At 42.8% G+C, this 19,075-nt stretch overlaps 3 protein-coding genes across 6 annotated transcripts in view; 2 read left to right on the top strand and 1 right to left on the bottom strand.

Annotated features, from left to right (window-relative positions):
- Positions 1 to 2,496, bottom strand: part of LOC120816039 (uncharacterized) — a 48,684-nt gene extending 46,188 nt beyond the window's left edge. Inside the window, exons 1-8 of the mRNA XM_040171285.2 lie at positions 2,149 to 2,496; positions 1,763 to 1,925; positions 1,279 to 1,399; positions 1,106 to 1,180; positions 967 to 1,019; positions 728 to 873; positions 504 to 601; positions 181 to 280 (exon numbers count right to left, since the gene is read on the bottom strand). Of these exons, the coding sequence (XP_040027219.2) occupies positions 181 to 280; positions 504 to 601; positions 728 to 873; positions 967 to 1,019; positions 1,106 to 1,180; positions 1,279 to 1,399; positions 1,763 to 1,925; positions 2,149 to 2,226 (834 nt within the window). The 5' untranslated portion in view covers positions 2,227 to 2,496. The remainder of the gene's footprint in view (positions 1 to 180; positions 281 to 503; positions 602 to 727; positions 874 to 966; positions 1,020 to 1,105; positions 1,181 to 1,278; positions 1,400 to 1,762; positions 1,926 to 2,148) is intronic.
- A 427-nt stretch (positions 2,497 to 2,923) lies between these two features.
- LOC120816043 (uridylate-specific endoribonuclease C) lies at positions 2,924 to 6,709 on the top strand. The gene is made up of 7 exons (XM_040171291.2): positions 2,924 to 3,102; positions 4,399 to 4,498; positions 4,591 to 4,702; positions 4,797 to 4,918; positions 5,430 to 5,542; positions 5,971 to 6,124; positions 6,220 to 6,709. The coding sequence occupies exons 1-7, from the start codon at positions 3,092 to 3,094 to the stop codon at positions 6,478 to 6,480; spliced, it is 873 nt and encodes a 290-aa protein (XP_040027225.2). The 5' UTR covers positions 2,924 to 3,091; the 3' UTR covers positions 6,481 to 6,709.
- Positions 6,710 to 7,233: 524 nt separating this feature from the next.
- cc2d1b (coiled-coil and C2 domain containing 1B) lies at positions 7,234 to 18,243 on the top strand. 4 transcript variants are annotated; one of them, XM_040171281.2, is made up of 24 exons: positions 7,234 to 7,368; positions 7,664 to 7,782; positions 7,879 to 8,017; positions 8,581 to 8,684; positions 9,042 to 9,155; positions 9,439 to 9,585; positions 10,044 to 10,338; positions 10,474 to 10,592; positions 11,349 to 11,424; positions 11,850 to 11,933; positions 12,209 to 12,354; positions 12,710 to 12,782; positions 13,060 to 13,208; positions 13,283 to 13,364; positions 14,060 to 14,232; positions 14,480 to 14,605; positions 14,799 to 14,857; positions 14,982 to 15,098; positions 15,462 to 15,535; positions 15,685 to 15,743; positions 15,832 to 15,883; positions 16,193 to 16,292; positions 16,517 to 16,730; positions 16,852 to 18,243. In XM_040171281.2, the coding sequence occupies exons 2-23, from the start codon at positions 7,720 to 7,722 to the stop codon at positions 16,722 to 16,724; spliced, it is 2,559 nt and encodes an 852-aa protein (XP_040027215.2). In that variant the 5' UTR covers positions 7,234 to 7,368; positions 7,664 to 7,719; the 3' UTR covers positions 16,725 to 16,730; positions 16,852 to 18,243. The 4 variants fall into 4 exon arrangements, with proteins under 4 accessions (XP_040027215.2, XP_040027217.2, XP_077955450.1 ...); XM_078099324.1 differs by having other exon boundaries at positions 7,272 to 7,368; positions 9,442 to 9,585; XM_040171283.2 differs by having other exon boundaries at positions 7,234 to 7,782; positions 9,442 to 9,585.
- The last annotated feature ends 832 nt before the right edge of the window (positions 18,244 to 19,075 follow it).

Here is a 19,075-nt window from a genome sequence, read left to right as displayed (position 1 = left end):
CAGCGTGGTTTGGCTCATCTTTTGCTTTTAGTGATTGCTTTAAAAAAAAAAAAAAAATTCTGCTTTTCTCAGTTGAATATGTCCACGGGTAATGACGTGAATAGAGATTTCATTATAAAACAAAATATAGCTGCAAAAGTAAATGTTAAATTTGGTTGAAGTTACAAGTAACGGACGTGCCTCTTTTAAATGGAGTTTCCACATCTTGATGAAGCCGTCGTTTGAAGCGGTTACCAGCACGCAGTAATCCTCCATCACGAAACTGTCAACATCTTTCACCCTACAATCACAAAAGAATTTTGTTTGTTTTCCTTACCCATTTCTCACCAAATATTACATTTAAATAAACATGTCTGCGAGATTAAGATACTATTTGGGATAAAAAATAAAATGAAAAAACTCATTGCCCCATCAGGTCTTTTCTAGAAATGCAGTCCCAAAACAATTGACATACATAATTAACTGTAAAGAACATTAAAAAAATAAATATATTTCGTGTTTACCTGGTTTCATGAGCCTTAAACTCACACACCCATTCCTCTTTTCCCAGATCACATAACCTCACAATTTCATCATCTCCTGCGACTGCCAGGATGGAGTTCTGAAATACAAACAGGATTATATTTACTTAAACTGAATCTAGTATTGCAGACACGAAGAATCTGAGGCACTCCCATTTCTACATTGCATTGAAATGTGAGCGTAAGCTCCTAGTCAGAAAACTCACGTTTAAGAACTTGATCGACGAGATCCTCTTGGGGTTTGTGACGGTTCCCGTCACAGAGGCCGTCACCAGGTCGTAGATGTTCACTTTGTCGCTTACCACAGCCACATATTTATTCCCGTCTGGAGACCATCTGACAATGTGTGCATCTGTGAGAAGAGGGTTAAGAAAAGTAATTTCACACGTACTAATATTATTAAAAGAACTTTAAAAAGTCTGTAACTTCAGAATGAGAGACTTACTCTGCTTTATGTTTTTGATGAAGGCCGATCTTCCGTTAATTAGATTCCATGTTCTAAAAAAAATAAATAAAAAAAAAAGAGCCACGTTGGATTCAGATACATTTATTGTCCAACTTTCCAGCAGAGGTGTGAATTTTACCTGAGAGTCTTATCCGTCCCAACTGAAAGTGCAATCTTCCCAGATGGATGGACGGACAGCGACGTAACGTGACCTCTGAGGAAAGCGACATAAAGAAAGTTATTTCAACTCGTCCCATGCAGCCAAGTACAAGACAATCATTTTCACAAACATGACCATTCACATCGGCTTACTGGTGAGCTTTGATTGATTTCACACACTCCCACTTCTTAGTGCTCCACACACAGATGAGTCCGTCCTCGCTGCCGCTCAGTAAATGAGACGTCCCATAAAATTCCAGACAAGTGATGGTACCTGTGAAATACGAGGTGGTTAAGGGTCAGGTCCGCATACCCCAGGCGAGTGCGTTGATTCTTGACAAAATCTATTACGATGAAATCTCTAATGAGATGATGTTCCAGCAATTAAGAAACTAAGTTCGGTCTAAGTTTGAGAGAATTAAAAAAGCCATTTGTAAAAAAAATGTTTATGTTCTATTTTTTTGTATTTTAAAAATGTACCAATTGTCTTAGCTACACGAAAACACACAAACAAAATGTAATTGCCTTTCTAACCAGCCACACATCTTCCATCTCTAATGCATCCGTGGTGCTTCCATATAAAACGTGACCTCACGCGGATTTAACCACAGACATTTCCAAGAATGTAACCACTCACCGTCGTGCTGCAGCAGAGCTCCGTGTTCGATCCTGTTCTTCATGTCGTACAGCTGGATGGTCTCATCTTTGCTTCCCGTGGCCACAAACCTCTCGCTGGTCGCCACAGCTGATATGGATGCCGTGTGGGCGTGATGCGTGAAGTTCGCCTCGGATGTCCACTCCTGCACGACGAACAAAAAACCCAACTAAGTGGATCCGTTTGCAATAACCTTAATGCTGAACTCAGCTATAAAAAACAAACAAACACAGTATTTGCCAGATGTGCAAACTATAAAAGCATTAAAAAGCTTTGATAATGTAGTCGTAGTACGACCCTGGTGTTACCATACAGAGTGCCCATCATGCCCAGGGACCGTTACAGTTAGAACCAACAGTGCAACTTACTTTCTCCTCAGTGTTTATGCGGTAACTAAACGCTATCTGCTCGTAGCTGCCCGCAATCAGCTCCAGCCCAGACGCCATGCTGCAAGTTGTAGCTACACAGTGCTAAGCTAGCAGCGCTCTTTAAACTTGTTTTCGGTCACCCGATGTGGACAACAGCTAATAACGGCTTCTGCGAGTAGAAGCAGGGACCTGCACGAGACTCATCGAGACAATAAACAACGTAAGCCACGTGGGGAAGCTTTTTAAATATGAATATCTGCCCCTATTCTAACCCACTTTCCAAGTCCAAAACAACGTGGAGACTGTTGCGCGTGCGTAGAAGACGACTTCCGCCTGTCCGCCAAGTAGTGGTTTTCATAATAAAAGCCCGAGTTATTTTTTCGTGTCAATGCAATTACGTTTATATTTTTGAAAATGTGTCTTTTCAAGTATGCAGTGATTGCAGTTCTCTAAAATTGGACAATAATATGCATAGAAAAAAATATTTAATTGTCGATGGTCGCAATAATTTGTTATATAAATATATTTGTAATACAAATAATACATTTGTCATTCTAGAAAAACGTTAAATTTCTTAACTTAAAAATAAATTAATTGAAATTACATCAAAATAGAATAGGACGCACGGAATATTACGTAGGTCTATATGCATGTTTTTTTAATGACTACATGTTGATTAAACTGTCTATTTATACATTATATATTAACACAAACGTGTATTAAAAACTCTGTTTTGGCAACAAGCAGCATTTCCTCTCTGTAAGCCCACTGTACACCTTTAGGATGGGCTCCGCCCCCAACATGACGCGGTAGTGGCCTCTTCGCTCTTCTAATTGGCTGCTTTCCATTGGGCGTGTGAAGACAACTGTCCGAGTGAAACGGTTCACCGTTGAGCTGCGTTGAATTACCTGCCGCCTTCAACTCTCTTCCGCTAAACGGAGTCATGTCGAGGAGGTACGTTTTTGGAATAAGTAGCGGATACATCACGATTACTTAAAAAAAGTAATATTTTTCAGTTCCTGTTATTTACACGTTTCTTATTCTGTGATTGGTGTTCCGCTTTGTTTCTACTTAAAACAAAAAGGTTTCACGTCAGCCAAATTGAAACAGTATCACTTACAACTTCCTTCATGATGTTAATAATTACATTAGATTAGGTTTTATTACTAATGCTGCTTTCTGGTTCAGAGTAACAGCAGTTCTCAGAGCAGATTGCAGGTTTTTACAGATCTGGATTCTGTCTGTTAGTGTGTTTAAATACATTATTGCACAAACAGGCCTAGACGAGAAACACACTCTGCTGCAAGTCATGACGTGATCATACCTCGTGATCAGAAGCCAGGCTAAAATAAAAACAGAGAAGCTTCTGTTATTTGAGTGAGCTCTTTCCTGCGATTCCGTCCTTACTCAACTTATTTTTGTTGCAATGAGTCATCTGCTGTTCTGTTTTGTGGCAGAAAGGGTTTGGCAGTTATGAAATACTAGTGGCTTTATCACACGACAAGAGTCAAGATCAGATGGAGCTGAAACCAAAAGACGCAAGTGATCATGGTGTCATAACTAAAGTGTCAGTTGTACCATAAAACATTATTTGAACATTTTAATATAAGTTAAGGTGCTGATTGAAGCAAGTAGCGACTTTATAATGTTGGTTATGGTTAGGTGGGATATTTTTGTGGAGGTTTTCCCATCTGCTCTCAGTTTTTTCCCCCTTTGGCATCTTTTGGAGAAGGATGGGAACAAAATTATTATAAAATCAAACCCTGCGCAAACCATAAATGACGTTACAATAAACAAACATGTTGAACATCAAAGGCTGTTCACAACTGAGCAACCAGAAGTTTGTCTGACATTTGATACTGTGACTTCCTGTTGACTACAAGCTACACACGTGTAAGCGTTTTCCTGAACCACTATTAAACCCAGGAATTCATCAGTCGCTGTAAAACAAGGTCTTCTTTCAAACTCATACTGGGTGTGAAACACCAAAAAATCCTCAACCCTGCCAAGTATTTCTTAGAGAGCTAATTCCTGATTGACACCAGAAAACCAAAAGAGCTCATTGTTGATTTAAAAAAGGAGCCCGTGTTCATCAGTGGAGCAAGTCAACAAGCTGACCTAAAAAATCAGCACCAAGTTCTTGTAAACTTTTACAGTGGAGTATTGAAAGGCATCCTGACTGGACACATTAAGACCTGGCATGAGTTGGACACTCAGTTTCCTGCTTTTACTCCTTTTGCTGTTTCACAGTCAACAAGCCACTCAGGATCTCACCGAGGTGTTAAACCAAATATGGCGCCTGGATACCAACCGCCTCAAACCGGGCACCGATTACATCATTTCCCTCCAGGTCAGTACCAGTCTGCAGTGCAATGTCAAACACTCTGATATAAATTGACACGCTGACGTCTGTGTATTGGTGTGTGTGTGCGTTTCGCTCAGGGGAGTGCAGGTTTTGTGCCACAGGGGAGCAACTACGCCAGAGACCTGGCCAGAGCTCCGCTCTTCAAATATGTCAACGAGGACAAACTCCGGAGCATCGAGACATATTTACGTAAGAACCAGTTCATAACAACCCCCCTCCACCCCTCCCACCCACGCCTAAAGAAGCACTTACATTCAAAACATGCTGTTTTTTTCAAATGCAGATTTCGTCAACCTGCTGGACAACTACGAATCGTCCACAGGCGTGTCAGAGAGGGTGACGTCAGAGGAGCTTCAAGAGAACAGGCTCTTTATCGATTCCATGATGGAGACCGATGTCATGAAGGTGCAATAGCTGGGAGAGAGATCCATTCCCCCACTTTTATAACATTATTATGTTTAACGGTTTGATGTCTTCCACTCTGACACACATTTTTATAATGATTTAGTTACAGACCAGATGATGATCTTTCAGCACGACGGGACATTTTTATGAAACTAAGATTACCTTATAAAAATATAAAAATACTTTACTGTACGTTTTTTACCAATGTTTATGTTGAGTACTTCTTTTGATGTATTTGTGGGAACGCCCAAAAGAGAAAAAAACAGAGATAAGGCTATAAAAGCCCTTTAAGTGCATGAGCGGCATCTGACTTACAAATTATTAAGAGGAGAAAACTACAAACTTCAAGACAATAAAATTACTACAAAATTTCAAGACAATAACTAACCAACTTTCAGTCTCATAAATAATACAGACCACTTCAGCCTGACAAACCCTCTCTTTTACCAGCGTAATTCCTGCACGACACCTTTTCTGACATTTCCTCGTACTGCTTGTGTTTTCGTCATAGCACGCTCACAAGTACCTGGTCAGGAAGCGGCAGTCGCCGTCAGACCCTGAGCAGTTCAAGAAGCAGCTGTATGACATCTGGTTCCGCCTCTACCACAGGGACAAGAGTGGAGGGTGAGTTTCCCGATAACAGCAGAGGGAGCTATGGATTAAGAAAGATTACGATCCTGGAGGATATCACACAGCGCATGCTTGATCATCCACAGCGGGGAAGGCCGAACCATTTTTGATTGTGGCCATATACAGAAAAATCACAGGCCAAACAACAGTAAATATGTAGTTTTTAAGCAGTTCACGCCAATGAAACGGTGTTTTTGAGTTAATGGGTTTAATTTCAGTTTTATTCGCTGTACTGTTTAAGGACATTTTGAATGTATTTGATTTTCAACTGCTCTTTTATAAGCACCTTTTTAAATTTGATCTAGTCAGCAACTCAAACATAAAAGATAAGGAATACGGTTCTAATCTCGGGATGAATGCAAGCGCACACTGAGACATAATCCCTCATTCTTTGAACTACGTTGTTGTTGTTTTTACTGTAGAGAGGATTCCTGTGGGTTTGAACATGTGTTTGTGGGAGAAACCAAGTTTGGACAGGAGATCATGGGTCTCCACAACTGGGTCCAGTTCTACCTGCTGGAAAAGCACGGCCATGTTGACTACAAAGGCTACAAAGCCAGAGACCGCAAAAACACCGTAAGAAAGCACTGTGTCCTCATGTGGATTGTGAAGAAACTGAACGCGCTGAGCAGAAAAATGAAAATGCTTTTTCTTTCTTCATTAATCTCCAGCCTGACGAGGATGACCACGTCCTGAACCTGCAGTTCAGCTGGAAGGGTCTGGTGAAGCCGCTTGGCAGCTGCTTCCTTGGTGTGAGTCCCGAGTTTGAGGTGGCTCTCTTCACCATCATCTTCCTCATGTCGACTGAGAAGAAGACGTCCGTGGTGGTGAAAGTGGACGAGTACGTGCTGGAGCTGGTTGTCTATCGGCACGGGAGATCCATCGGCACGTCTTTCCCCAAATTGCTCAGCAGCAACCACAAGGATCTGTAACATAACGTCACCAAGCTGCCATATGTAAACATTTTGAATGTCATTCCAACAGTATAAAACAAATCTGGTTCTCTTAAATCTCTTAAACTGTTTATAACGAGTTTTCAGCATAAACCTCCTGATCTGGACCTGTGTCAGTGAAAGAGTATATATTGTCACAATCCTTTATCTATACGATGTTGTATACTATTAATGCGCAAATAAAACATTTTTTATCTTCTTTCACTAAGTAGTTGTGACATTTTAGTTTGTGAACTACGGTCAGATACCTCACAAGATTTAGAGAGATGAATTTCTTTTCAATATATGAATTCAAACAATTTAGCACAAAAACACTGTCATGAAATTATTTTATTTTTAAAGATTTTTATCTTAATTAGTTTATTTTTTATTATCTGATATTTTCATAGATGTGTGAATTCTGAGGGATTATTCTCAGAAGTTTAAAATATTGTTTCATTCTGATAAAAAAATCCTGCTAATATAATAATGATAATATGCTCTCGGTAGTAATTGTGTATACTATATATAAATTATTATTTATTTCTATATGGAATTTTAAAGGTTTTCATTTTCCTGTATTTGAGTGTTGAGTGTCTTTGTATAAATGATGTATCGAAAAATACTTAAAATCTTGAGATGGCTGCAAAAGTTAAAACCAGGACGATCCTTAACCCATAAAATGTGACATAGCAATGGATCCAATTTGCACTAATACTGATCTGTGCATTGTATTCAGTCACCTGAGTGGAGTGCAGAGCCATCCGTGAACTGTTCCTTTAAAACCGAGCTATCGCCTTTGCGCATGCGTACTCCAACAAACCGTGTCAAACCAGAGAAATGAAACTGTTCCTCTGAGAACCATCTGACGATGCGCTGAACCAGCAGGTAAAGACAGCTCGCGTCCAGAAGCTGGACAGAGGCACCCTGGATGCGCGCTAACAAGAAGTCTAAATTCCTCGCGGGACAAACTTTTGCCCCTTAAAGGCGACAGACGCGTTTAGCTAACAGCTAACAGCTAGCTGCTCGGCGGCTAACGTATCCGTCAGTTGGGAAGCGCGTTGCCGCTGCGTCCGTCCGGGAGCCACATGACAACCGCTCACATGACTCCCGACAGCTGCTGTGACCACACCGAGGACATCACCGCGGGGACGAGGCCCTTTCACTGTGCTTTTGTTTGCAGCTTTGGGATCGCCGGAGTGTCGGGGCTGGTTAAACAACAACAACAACAACAACAACATGTTTGGTAAAAAGAAGCGAGCACCGCAGCCCAGAGGCCAGGGCGCTGCTGCAGCCAAGCAGGTAACAACACCAACAACAACAACATCAGAGCGGGTGTTTGTTTGTAGGAGATGCCTGTCATAAGGGAGAAGTTCATCCCTCACTTCCTGGTTGCAGATGGGTCTGTTCGTGGACCTGGACCCCGAGCAGATGGCCATGGAGGGAAACGTGGACGACCCGGACTTGGAGGCGGAACTCGCCGCTATTACTGGAAATAAAACCGCGGGCGGAGGAAGACCAAAGCAGAAAGGGAAAAGTGAGTTCAGCGGAAACGAGTCAAGTACCGTAAAGAATCCCTCTTGCTGGTCGGAGGCGTGAAGCTCTTTAGGGACCAAAGTGTTTCCTCGTGGACGCGGCTGGAAAATGGGAGATCCCCCTTCCTTAAACACACCTTTTATAAAAAGACTCACTTCACACTGTTCCTGCTCCTCTCAATTATTCTCTTCCTTTATTAAAATGTGAAAGCCGGACATTTAACCTTGCATTACACTTTGTCAGCGACAGTGAGATGAACATGGCCAAAATCGCAGGGAACGCTTCTGAAGTCCTGTTTTCAGCTCCTGCACAAGATAGAAGTGTTTCACTGGACACATTCTTTGTATCCACTTCCATCTAACGACATAGTGTAATATATGATCCATTCATTTTGCTGGAAAAACTCTGCAACTACGTGAGCAAGAAATGTTCTTCCATATTTATTATCCCGTGTTTTTTGCTTCCTAATAGAGCAACCCTTTTTCCCTTTACGATATACCGATATTATCATGTATTATTATATGTTGTTGATCTCACTATAATTGCATTATGTTTGTGTCGTAGGCCCGCTGCCCATGGAAGATATCGCAAGAATGGCGGACGAGTGTATGAAAGATGACGATGAGGATGACGACGACACTAACCTGGAAGACGACGAAGATCTATTGGTTTGTTTTGTGCCAACCGGAAAATATTTATTGCTAAGTTGAGCTTGACAGGGGCAGCAGTACATAATATGTGTAATATAAGCAGTTGGGATGACCATCAGGGGTCCACCTTAGGACCCCAAAAACTGTTGAAAATACAAAACCCAACCTCACTTGGTTGTGTAAAAATACGAAAATATTTTACAGGTCTAACATTGCAGTTTAAATAATCTGTTTTGTGGTTTACATATTGATTTGAAGGACCTTCATTCCACCTGCACATTTTGGTTCACAGATTTCACGGGTGTCTTACCAAACGGAAAACTACAACCATCAAACTTGGAGGTTGATCTGTTGCTTTCTTCCCCCCCCGAACAGGCGGAGCTGCAGGAAGTGGTGGGTGAAGAGGAAGCCGAGGATGTCGTACCCGCTCCCATCACATCCTCTGCCCTCGCCTCTCAAGCTGACACGCCAGAGACGCCTCTGACGCAGGTACATTCAACGTCCCACTAACCAAAATATGTGTTGAAACTTTAGCTGTCGGCAGTAACACAAAAGGGATGATAGTTGTCCTCCTTTCCCCCTGCTGGTTTACACAATGACTTGTTTTTCTAGATCTCCCTAGTAGGAATGAGCATTCTTCTAAACACATTTCCTTTATTAATTCCAATACTTAGCGTGTCGTATTGTAAACCAGTGATTAAAAATGAGATTTAAATAATGTGGAAATTGCAATAAGAATTGTTGCCCCCCTTTCGTTGTTGTTTTTGTGCAGCAGCAGAAGGTGACGGTCCCCTCAGCAGCTCCTGGCAGCCTCCAACACGCCCTGGAGGAGAGAGTGTTCATGTACGAGACCGCCCTGCAAAACGCCAAAGCTGCAGGGGAGACCGCCAAGGTCAGGAGATACGACCGCGGCCTGAAGGTCAGTGAAACTACTGCCGGTGAAAGTTGTACGGCGAAGGGGCGCAATTGCATTTTTGACATTTTACAATATTGTTTTAATCTGGTTTGAATTGAATTTCTAAATGTCCCAAAACATTTACTTCTGCGTTTTTGCCACCAGTTTGTAAATAGGGTTTTTTCAATTGTAAGCCATAACTTTTATTATGATGAATAAATACATTGGCTGTGCTTTACCAGTGGAAGGGCATTCATGGGTATAACATTATTTTATATTTACACATGTTAACCATCTAATATGATAATCAACATGATATTCCAATATATTTCCCCCCCGTTATTTTTCATATTGACTAATTTTCCTGTTTGATCGTAATTTGAGTGGAATCACCTGACTGCTGTGATGCTTCCTTCATTACACGCACACACAGTACCCGGTACAGTCACTATAGTTCTGACTGTGATTGTTTCTCCCTGCAGACTCTGGAGTCGATGTTGGCGGGTATTAAAAAAGGGAGACCCGTGAACGAGGCGGACATCCCTCCTCCTGTCGCCGCCGGGGCCCCGAGTGCCGCCCCTCCGCCCGCTGTTCCCCGTCGACCGGCTCCCCCCGCGCCTTCGCCTCCCGAACCCACTGCTTCAGTTCGGGGGGCGGAGTCAGAAGCAGCGCCCGAGATCGCCCGCCCCAGCAGTGAAGAGGAGCCGTCGTCCCCTCCCACCCTGCCCCCTCTGATCGGCGTCCCGTCTCCCGAGGAGGGGAGCGGGGAACCTGATGGTTCGTGTGAGCCGGAATATCCAAAGTTAAATTAGCCAACGTAGAGGATATTAGAGAAAGTACACATTAAACATGGAAAGGTGGTTGACCGATCATTATCACTTCATTGTGATTCTGCCCCCCGTGAATCCACAGCAAACGAGTCGACCAAAGCGTTGCTTCTGGAGAGGCAGAAGGAATACAAGGCGGCCGCTCTGACGGCCAAGAAGCGGGGAGACGTGGAGCAAGCCAGGCTTTACTTCAAGACCAGCAAGGTGAGCAGGCGGACCACGGCACCAAGTCTCTGTCTGCACAAACATGTTTTGTATAAATTTGAATCTCTTTTTTTAGGACATTCAAATGTATTCAAAACCCTGCTGGTAAAACCCCTTTCTTGGTTTTCTGTGTTATGTGCCGGCATTTCATAGCGAATCATTTTCTTATCATCAGTATGGTGTCAGGAATTACCGTGTGTTGGAAAAATGGTTAATGGCATTATCTGACAACTTCCTTGTAGGATATTTACGTTTGTTTTGTAAATATCTAAACATAAAACTATAAATGATTAAATGGTTTCGTTAAACCAATGCAGGCAACAAGTAGGACATATGTGACGAAATAGAATACGGATCAATCGCAAGTCTTTCACTTGCTATCAAATCCAATGTACAGTGAGCTGAAACCGTTAATAAAGGGAAACTAATTCATTAATCCTGTCTTTCAAGTATCTATTTTTCAATAAAAGCTAAATAAGCAGTCTTGTCTGATCCAAACATTCAAACTAGTTTTACTTTCACCGCGTGTTTCTGCTGCGGTAACGAAGCAGCAGCTGCATTTCTGACCAATAGACATGCAGAGTTCTTAGCTTGATGCTTGCGAAATACAAAAAATGTGGCGCTCTCTCGTCTGGGCCTGTTGCTTCATATTCTGACTCCAGGATCTCCCTCTCAAGTATGTGAAACATGCCAACAATTTGGACGTAGACAAAGGGCGTCATTATGTCTGAGAGTTTGTTGCATTTTGCATTGCAGAGGTTCGATCTGGTGATTGAGGCGTTGGAAAAGGGACAAGCCGTCGACCTGGGCGGCCTTCCTCCATCTCCACAGGGTGAGGAACACAACATGCAAGCAAATAAGTTTAGAATGCACAACCACGCTGACGCTATTTATGCTGCGGCTTCCTGCTGACGTACAGAACGAATAAAAGGAGAAGAAATAAGAAATATTTGTAACGCACAAGTACAACTTAAAAATCACCCAAATAAAACAAGTGGATCACATTCATGTAAAAAGAGAAATGTTGCTGGAGTCTGTAGGTGTCCAGGTGAATAACAATAGGAGCAGCATGTCGAGACACAGCAGAACAATAAGGATTTAAAATGTTTTCTTTTAAACACGAGCCCTGGAATCCTGACAGAGGCTGCAAGTATTTTCACCACCATGTATAAAAACAAGCGACCTGTTTTTCGGGACAGAAACCTCTTGTCTCTGCTTCTGCATGTTTTGATCGCTCTCTTGTTTATTGTATTTCAGCTGCAGGAGGAGGCTGCGTTGCAGTGAGGGAACCGCCCTCGAGATCAAACATAGATGTCACCCAACTGGTTACATCAGCACCAGGTAGTAATATTATCGCCGCGTGTATTCCTTCTGCCGGCGTTCTTGCAATAGATCAAGTTCCTTCTTTTAAACAGTCACTGTGTGCCTGTGCAATTCCTCCTAACCGTCACAGTATTTTATATCAAGTAGCTAATGTGAGACGTGACCCAATGCTTGGAACTAAAACCACAAGATATTCACTAAACCTACGCTTGAACCCAAATTCTGCATCTAATTTTATTCATTTCTTGAAAGTCAATGTTTAAGAAAGTCTTTGTAAATACTGCTGCCCTCAGCCGCTGCCCCTCCGTCGGCCCCTTCGGCCCCCAAAGACGTGCTGGATGCTCTGGAGCAGAGACGTGCCAAGTATGTTGAGGCGTCCAATCAGGCCAAAGCCAGCGGAGACGACCGCAAGGCCCGCATGCACGACCGCATCGCCAAGGTAACGAGGAGAGAGTCCCGATGCTGAAGCTCTGTCGTGCTCGATTATCGATCAGCTACAAGTCCGATCAATAGGATGAAACTGGTGCATTATAACAAAAAAATAAATCAGCGTTTTCAATGTAGTTTAGTCAGTAAGAAATAAAATGTACAGTGAGTGCAGTGAATAATAATAATGATAATAATGGGATGAAAATGTGCATGGATACAGAAAAGGGGCACACGGGTGTTACCAGGAATAGACCAAACGGTAACGGCACCATTCCTCAGAACGCTCCACTTAAAGCACTACGGCATCAGATCGTTCCTCCTCTTATGCCAAAACCGCAGCGTTTTCAACGTTTCTCCCCCTGCAGCAATACCAGAGTGCAGTCCGAGCTCACAAAGCAGGGAAAGCGGTCGACTTCGATGAGCTGCCGGTTCCCCCTGGTGAGGTTCTTTTGTCCTCAGTCGTGTTTTTGAGTCGACCTGTAATGTACGAATAATATTTCAGTTCCACAAAAAAAAAAAAATTAATTTGTTTCCGGTTGTGTTTGTAACGCATCACTATGAAAGCTGTGAGTGAGTCGCTGTGTCAGTGACACATGCCGCGTTTCTGCACCCGACCAAATGAAACCCAATGAAAGCGTTTAACAACCGTAACGCCAGCCAGACTGCAAATTAGTTTTTTCAAAATGTTCTTTTTTTTTTTTTTTTATTTGTTCAGGTTTTCCTCCGATCCCGGGGCAGAAGGTCACCGGAGCAGAGCAGGGATTCATTGCTGCTCTGGAGGCCGCAGATAAGCTTTCCTCCACCGATGACGCCGAAATGGCGAAAGAAGAAGAAGAAGAGGAGGAAGAAGATGAGGAGGAAGAGGTGGGCTATCGGCAGCGCGTTTTATATATTCCAATACTGCTGATTATTCATGCAGTGGTTTCTGTTTGTTGTAGTCTAAGCCTGCCGCTCCAGAAGGGCCAAAGAAGCCCATGTTGGACCTCCCCGCTGCAGGACAGGACGGAATCTCCCTGTCAGGTCAGTAGAGACCATTTGAGTCATTGGAAGATTCGACAGGTTCTTATTCTGCAGCAGTAAATGACTGTGGTTTAGTCCTGTGATGTAAGTTGGACAATAAGCGCACAAGAGACCGAAATCAGCAAAACGCTTAAATCTCCAAATGCTGCTCCGGTTCATCCAGTAGTTTAATTAGTTATTATAAAAGAAAACAAATAAGACATCAATTAAGATAACTGAAATGAAATGATAAGTGAGAAATGCACACACACACACACACACACACACACACACACACACACACACACACACACGCACACACACAACACTGCTTATTAAATCATCATTGATTTGTTCATTTTTTTTAAAGCAAAAAATCAAAATTTTCTGATTCCAGCTTCTCAAAAGTGAGGATTTGCTGTCAGATGTGATGTAACTTTTATTAATTTATAATAAAGTCACAAAATTTGAATTGTCAGCCTAATTAATAAAGAATATAGCTATTAGTTGCAGCCCTAAAACTAATAAAGTAAAAAAAACGGTCAAGCGAGAACTAAAACATCCTTCCACCTGCAGCCCCGCTGCAAGTTATCGTGTAAACAAAGAATGAACTGCTGACGTGTAGCACGTCTGCAGAGAAGAACCTGATCCTCACAGGCAGAAAACATCTGCTCGCTCACATTCTCATTGCTTTTCTGCCTCCGGTCGTCCCGCAGCGGGTCAGCAGCTCGACTTCCTGGAGGGCAGGAAGAAGCAGTACATGAAGGCCGCTCTGCAGGCCAAGCAGAAAAAGGACATGGAGCAGGCCAAGGTCCTCCTCCGCACCGCCAGGCGCTTCGACCCCATAATTGAGGCCGCCCGCAGCGGCAAGACGGTGGACATCAGTGCGGTGAGCAGGCGGGCAATTGATTATTATGATTACCGTGATATTCGTTACGCTGTTGGCAAAGTTGTTGCTTAGTTTGCCGCATCATTTGAAAGCGAGCGGAATTAGATCGCTGCTCGCTCAGTTTGAATGTTAAACGGTGAGAAGTGTCTACTAAAAATATCCCCACCAAAAAGTCCTGCAGTAGCTTAGTATGACGGGAAAAATGTCATACGGAAAGTCACGGCATCGGCTGGCATGTGACCCGTAGGTGCCGTCGCCGCCTGGTGACGAAGACGAAGACTTCATCCTGGTTCATCACAGCGACGTGCAGGTGTCTGAGAAGGCCGAGGAGCTTTACGCGCAACTGGCCAAGATCCTTAAAGAGCAGTACGAGGTGAAACAATCGGCGCGACAGAATAACGTGCCTAGTTTCATTTTATTTTGTTAATATATTTACCTTTTTACCGAAGTAGACTTCTTCATATTCATTTATTTGTTTGTTGCTTTTCTGTCTCGCTGCTTCTGGCTGTTCTTATTCATGGTCCCTCGAGATATCTGACAGCGGTTCTTCTCCTGCTATTTCCTAGAAATGTATGACTCACTCTAAGCAGTTCACACACCTGGGCAACGTCACCGAAACCACAAAGTAAGTCTCCGTCATGAGGCTGCAAGTATTACCATCAACAAAAACGACTTTGGGGATTAAATGGATTATCCATTTTTTGTTTTACACCAGTAAAATGTAAAATGTGTGTGCGCGTGCGCTTTAGGTTTGAGAAGATGGCGGAGAGTTGTAAGAAGAGCCTGGAGGTCCTGAAGCTGGCTCAGTCCCGGGGTCTGTCTCCCCCTAAACATCACTTTGAGGAGAGATCCTTTCACACTGTCCGGTAGGTGTTATCCTGCAAATATTTTGAATTTAATATTTTTGTTTCGTTAAATGTAGCAGGTTGAAAAGACGGAGTAACGTCAGAGATTCTTCGTTCAGATATTCAAAACACCCCATGGCCACTTTATAAAATTAAATTAAATGCAATTCTACGAAGTGTGACGTATTGACGACTATGCATCACTTGTGATGTGTCCTGATACTAAAGTCAAACCTGAGGATATAAAATGTTAAAGCTGCTATTTGGAGTTTACTCCATCGTATTCATAGCAGATGGAGAATCAATAAATCACTCATCTATTTATCTTTTGTCTCTGGCTTTCTTTCTTTCTTTCATTGCTTCCTACTGTCTCTTCCTTTTCAGGATATTTCCAGACCTGAGCAGCACAGACATGGTTGTCCTCATCGTCAAAGCGATGAATCTTCCTGCTCCCAGTGGTAAAATCAGTAATCAGTAACAAGTGGGCTCCATGTTCAATGAACTCTTGAGTCCACATGACGTCTGCTAGCGCTGAAATAAATGATTCTGAAATAATTATTTTCATCTTGTATTTTCTTTGCTGTTTGTGATCAACTTTCGCTTTCAGGGATTCAAACAAACGATCTGGATGCGTACGTGAAGTTTGACTTCCCGTACCCCAGCGCGGTAAGACTCTGTGCTGCTCGATCCGCCGCAGCCCGCTGAGGCCTCTCTGCTCTTCAATGTGTTTTTGTTTTTGTGTTGTCGCCACCAGGAGCAGCCACAGAAACACAAAACCACTGTCATCAAGAACACCAACTCGCCAGGTGAGACATGAACAACGCCGCTGACGACCGGGCGACCATAAAAAATACCTGTTTAAGATTCACTTTTGAGTTTTGAATACAAAATTGTCATGAGTGTGATGCTATGGTGCGGGAAATCCATAATCTATAACAATTGTAAATATCCTTATTCAACAGCTGTTTGAAAATATGTGTTTTTATTTCAAAATAAATCGTTGCACCGTTTTAACAACGCAGTTTATTTAGAGTCACATTCAGGTTTGTTGCCAAGTCGGTTTTCACTGCATTTATATCTCTCGTCATTTAATCTGCGATCTCCTTTGAAAGCAGAATACAACCAGAGCTTCAGCCTGTCAATCAACCGAAACCACCGCGGCTTCAGGAGGGTTGTGACGTCTAAAGGCCTCAAGCTGGAGCTGCTGCACAAAGGGTGAGTCGCACACAGCTGCGCTCGCCGCGGGGCATCGACCTCACGCGGCTTCAGCAGGAGCTCGTCTCATTTCCAGTTCCAGGCGCCGAGCCGCGCTCGATCACTTTGCGGCTGCATTCAGCAGTCAGTGTCGCTTAAATAAAAAATAAAAAAAAGAAAGCCCTGAGTTGTCGTGTTGTTGTCGCGCTGAGACTGTGGCAGTGACGCCGTGTCTGGTCTCCCAGCGGCTTCCTGCGGAGCGACAAGCCCGTCGGGACGGCCCTCGTCAAGCTGGAGAAGCTGGAGTCGCAGAGCGAAATCAGGGAGATCGTGGAGGTGATGGACGGCCGCAAAGCCACGGGCGGCCGCGTGGAGGTCAAGATCCGCCTGCGGGAGCCTCTGAGCGGACAGGACATGCAGAGGAGCACTGAGCGCTGGCTGGTGATCGACTAGTCGCAGGTGACACGAGACATACGTGGGACATGCGTGTCCACGGCATTTCGTCTGCTATTATTTTCAATGTTTGTGTCGGATGCTGCATTTGATTCACGTGATTTGCAACGATTTCTGTGTCTCGCAGATGATGAAAGACAAAATCAAAGACGCTCGAGAGGAGGAGGACGTCGTTCGGTCGACTTTACCTACGCGGGTCTTTGACTTGAACCCGAGACGCGACGCTGAAGCTGGATTTATGGCCGGCCGGCATCTGTCTTCAGCTGATGGACAATTACTTGTTGTCCGAACGGTTCACTGGTCTCATCACTGGCGATTCACACGGACTGAATGCAGATAGAAGCCTGCGAAGCATCGGGACGGACTCGCGGGCAGAACAAGACGAAGCTTTCTCACATCTGAGAAAACCACCACGATGGGTTCACCCCGAAGAGTCTCCTCAGGCATCCGTCCGTCTCCCGGAGCACAGCAGGCAGTGTGTCCTCGCTGAGAGGCGGAGCTAACCTGATGACTAAAGTTAATATCAAAGAGTGTAGATATTCCTCATATTACCACAGCTCTGGTATCTAGAACGGCACCTATGCACTAATACCAAAGTAATCACTGTTGCTGTAAAGTCATGCATTCATTTAAATGTCCTTTTTTTACTGGCCAAGTTTGTTGAGTTAAATTGATGATAGAAACGTTTTTACCACTTTTCCTCCACAAGTTTCTGTTGATTTTCAGTGTAAAAGCAGAAAACCCTTTGGTGGTTTAAAATAGTTAAGCCAAGAAATTATGATGCTATACAAGGTACGATTTATATTGTTCTGAAGTCCACACGCCCTTTATATTTATTTGGCACCTGTTAACTTTGATTAGTAAGTCCTCTGACTGTGGTCACTTAACTGCACTCTCACTTCTCTGTGGCTTAAGATTTAGTTAGATCGATCGATCTGGTTTATGCATAAGACACATGTGTGCAAATCAAAACTGCTTGGAGTTTAATGTTAATGTTTAATTGTTAAATAATCTAAATGTTAATTTAGCTGAAGGAAAACATCCACAATTACACAGATAATAAGATGGTAATCTTTTTTAAGTAAACTTGTTTGAAACTGACTAAATCCTTGAAGGAATAGTTTGAACTTTTTGGAAATGCACTTACAGTTCAATGAAAATAATTGATACCACTTATGTTCATGTGTTAAATATGAAGCCAGATACAAATGTTTTATACATAAATACACATCTTAAGTTCACTATTATACAATAAGTGAACTTCAAGACGAGTGGTATCGATCTTCTCATCAAGCTGTCAAAGGAGAGCGTTTTCCAAAATGTGTAGAAACTACTTTTTATTACTATGCAACACACTCTAGATCTCGGGATGAAGCACTTTACATTAACATTAAAGCTGCGAGCACCATTGGGGCCGTTGCCCGTCAGGAGCCAAGGGTCCAGGAGAAATGGCGTACTGTAAACATCCATGTGGAAAAACTAAATAAAAAACTTTTAAAGCCATTAGTTAAAGCTAAAAGGTGTGATCATATTGTGTGATTTGTACTTAGTGAATTATGCTTGTTGACGATTTAATTGATTTTAACAAGCGTCATGTTGACATTCAGTTACTCTACGTGGCTCTGGAACAAGCGAAAACGGTTCTGTGCTGTTGATTTGAAAACCGTTATATTCAATTATTGCTCCCACTTTTTTTGGTACATAGTTACGTCAAAGTCTGTTCTGTTTTTGTGCCCACGAATCCTTTGGATTAGTTTAGTTTTTTGATCCCGGGATGTAGGTTGCGCCTTGGAACGGTTAAAAAGGTCATAAAACACAAAATCACAGACTTCCTGTTGGCTTTTGGGCTTTTCTCCAGGAGGATTTGTTGTACATCACATCACATATATGTACCTAATAGGCAGCTTGCTGTAACCAATACTGGGGCTTTATCATAAGGGTGCAGCGACTCCACAACTATCGCAGATAATTTCTGTAAAATGCCAAATTTCACAACCTTGTTAGTATTCCAAGCACCTTGTTTTTGCAAAGAAATACGCATACGAAGTTACACAAAGGAACAGCAGGTCCTCTGCTCAGATATGTGAGTGATCGGCCCTGAAGTGACACTTTTTCAGGGAGATTTTCTGCCTCGTCTGCTGCAAATGTAACGTATGCAGTTTTATCTCATTTGAAAAGTAACAAAATTGTGTTGCAATAATTTTGAACTTAATAGTTTAAAGAACACCAATGAACGTCTGAATGGACATCAGCTGCTCAGCTGGTCCATAGCGCTGCAGAACAGCTGCTGGTTTGAAATATAAAGAGTAACCAGAACAAAAGACACGCTGCTGTTACAGAAAAAAATTAAA

Source organism: Gasterosteus aculeatus, chromosome 3 (assembly GCF_964276395.1).
Source record: "Gasterosteus aculeatus chromosome 3, fGasAcu3.hap1.1, whole genome shotgun sequence".
In the NCBI taxonomy this organism is placed as follows: domain Eukaryota; kingdom Metazoa; phylum Chordata; class Actinopteri; order Perciformes; family Gasterosteidae; genus Gasterosteus; species Gasterosteus aculeatus.
This window is presented reverse-complemented; position numbering and strand designations above follow the sequence as displayed.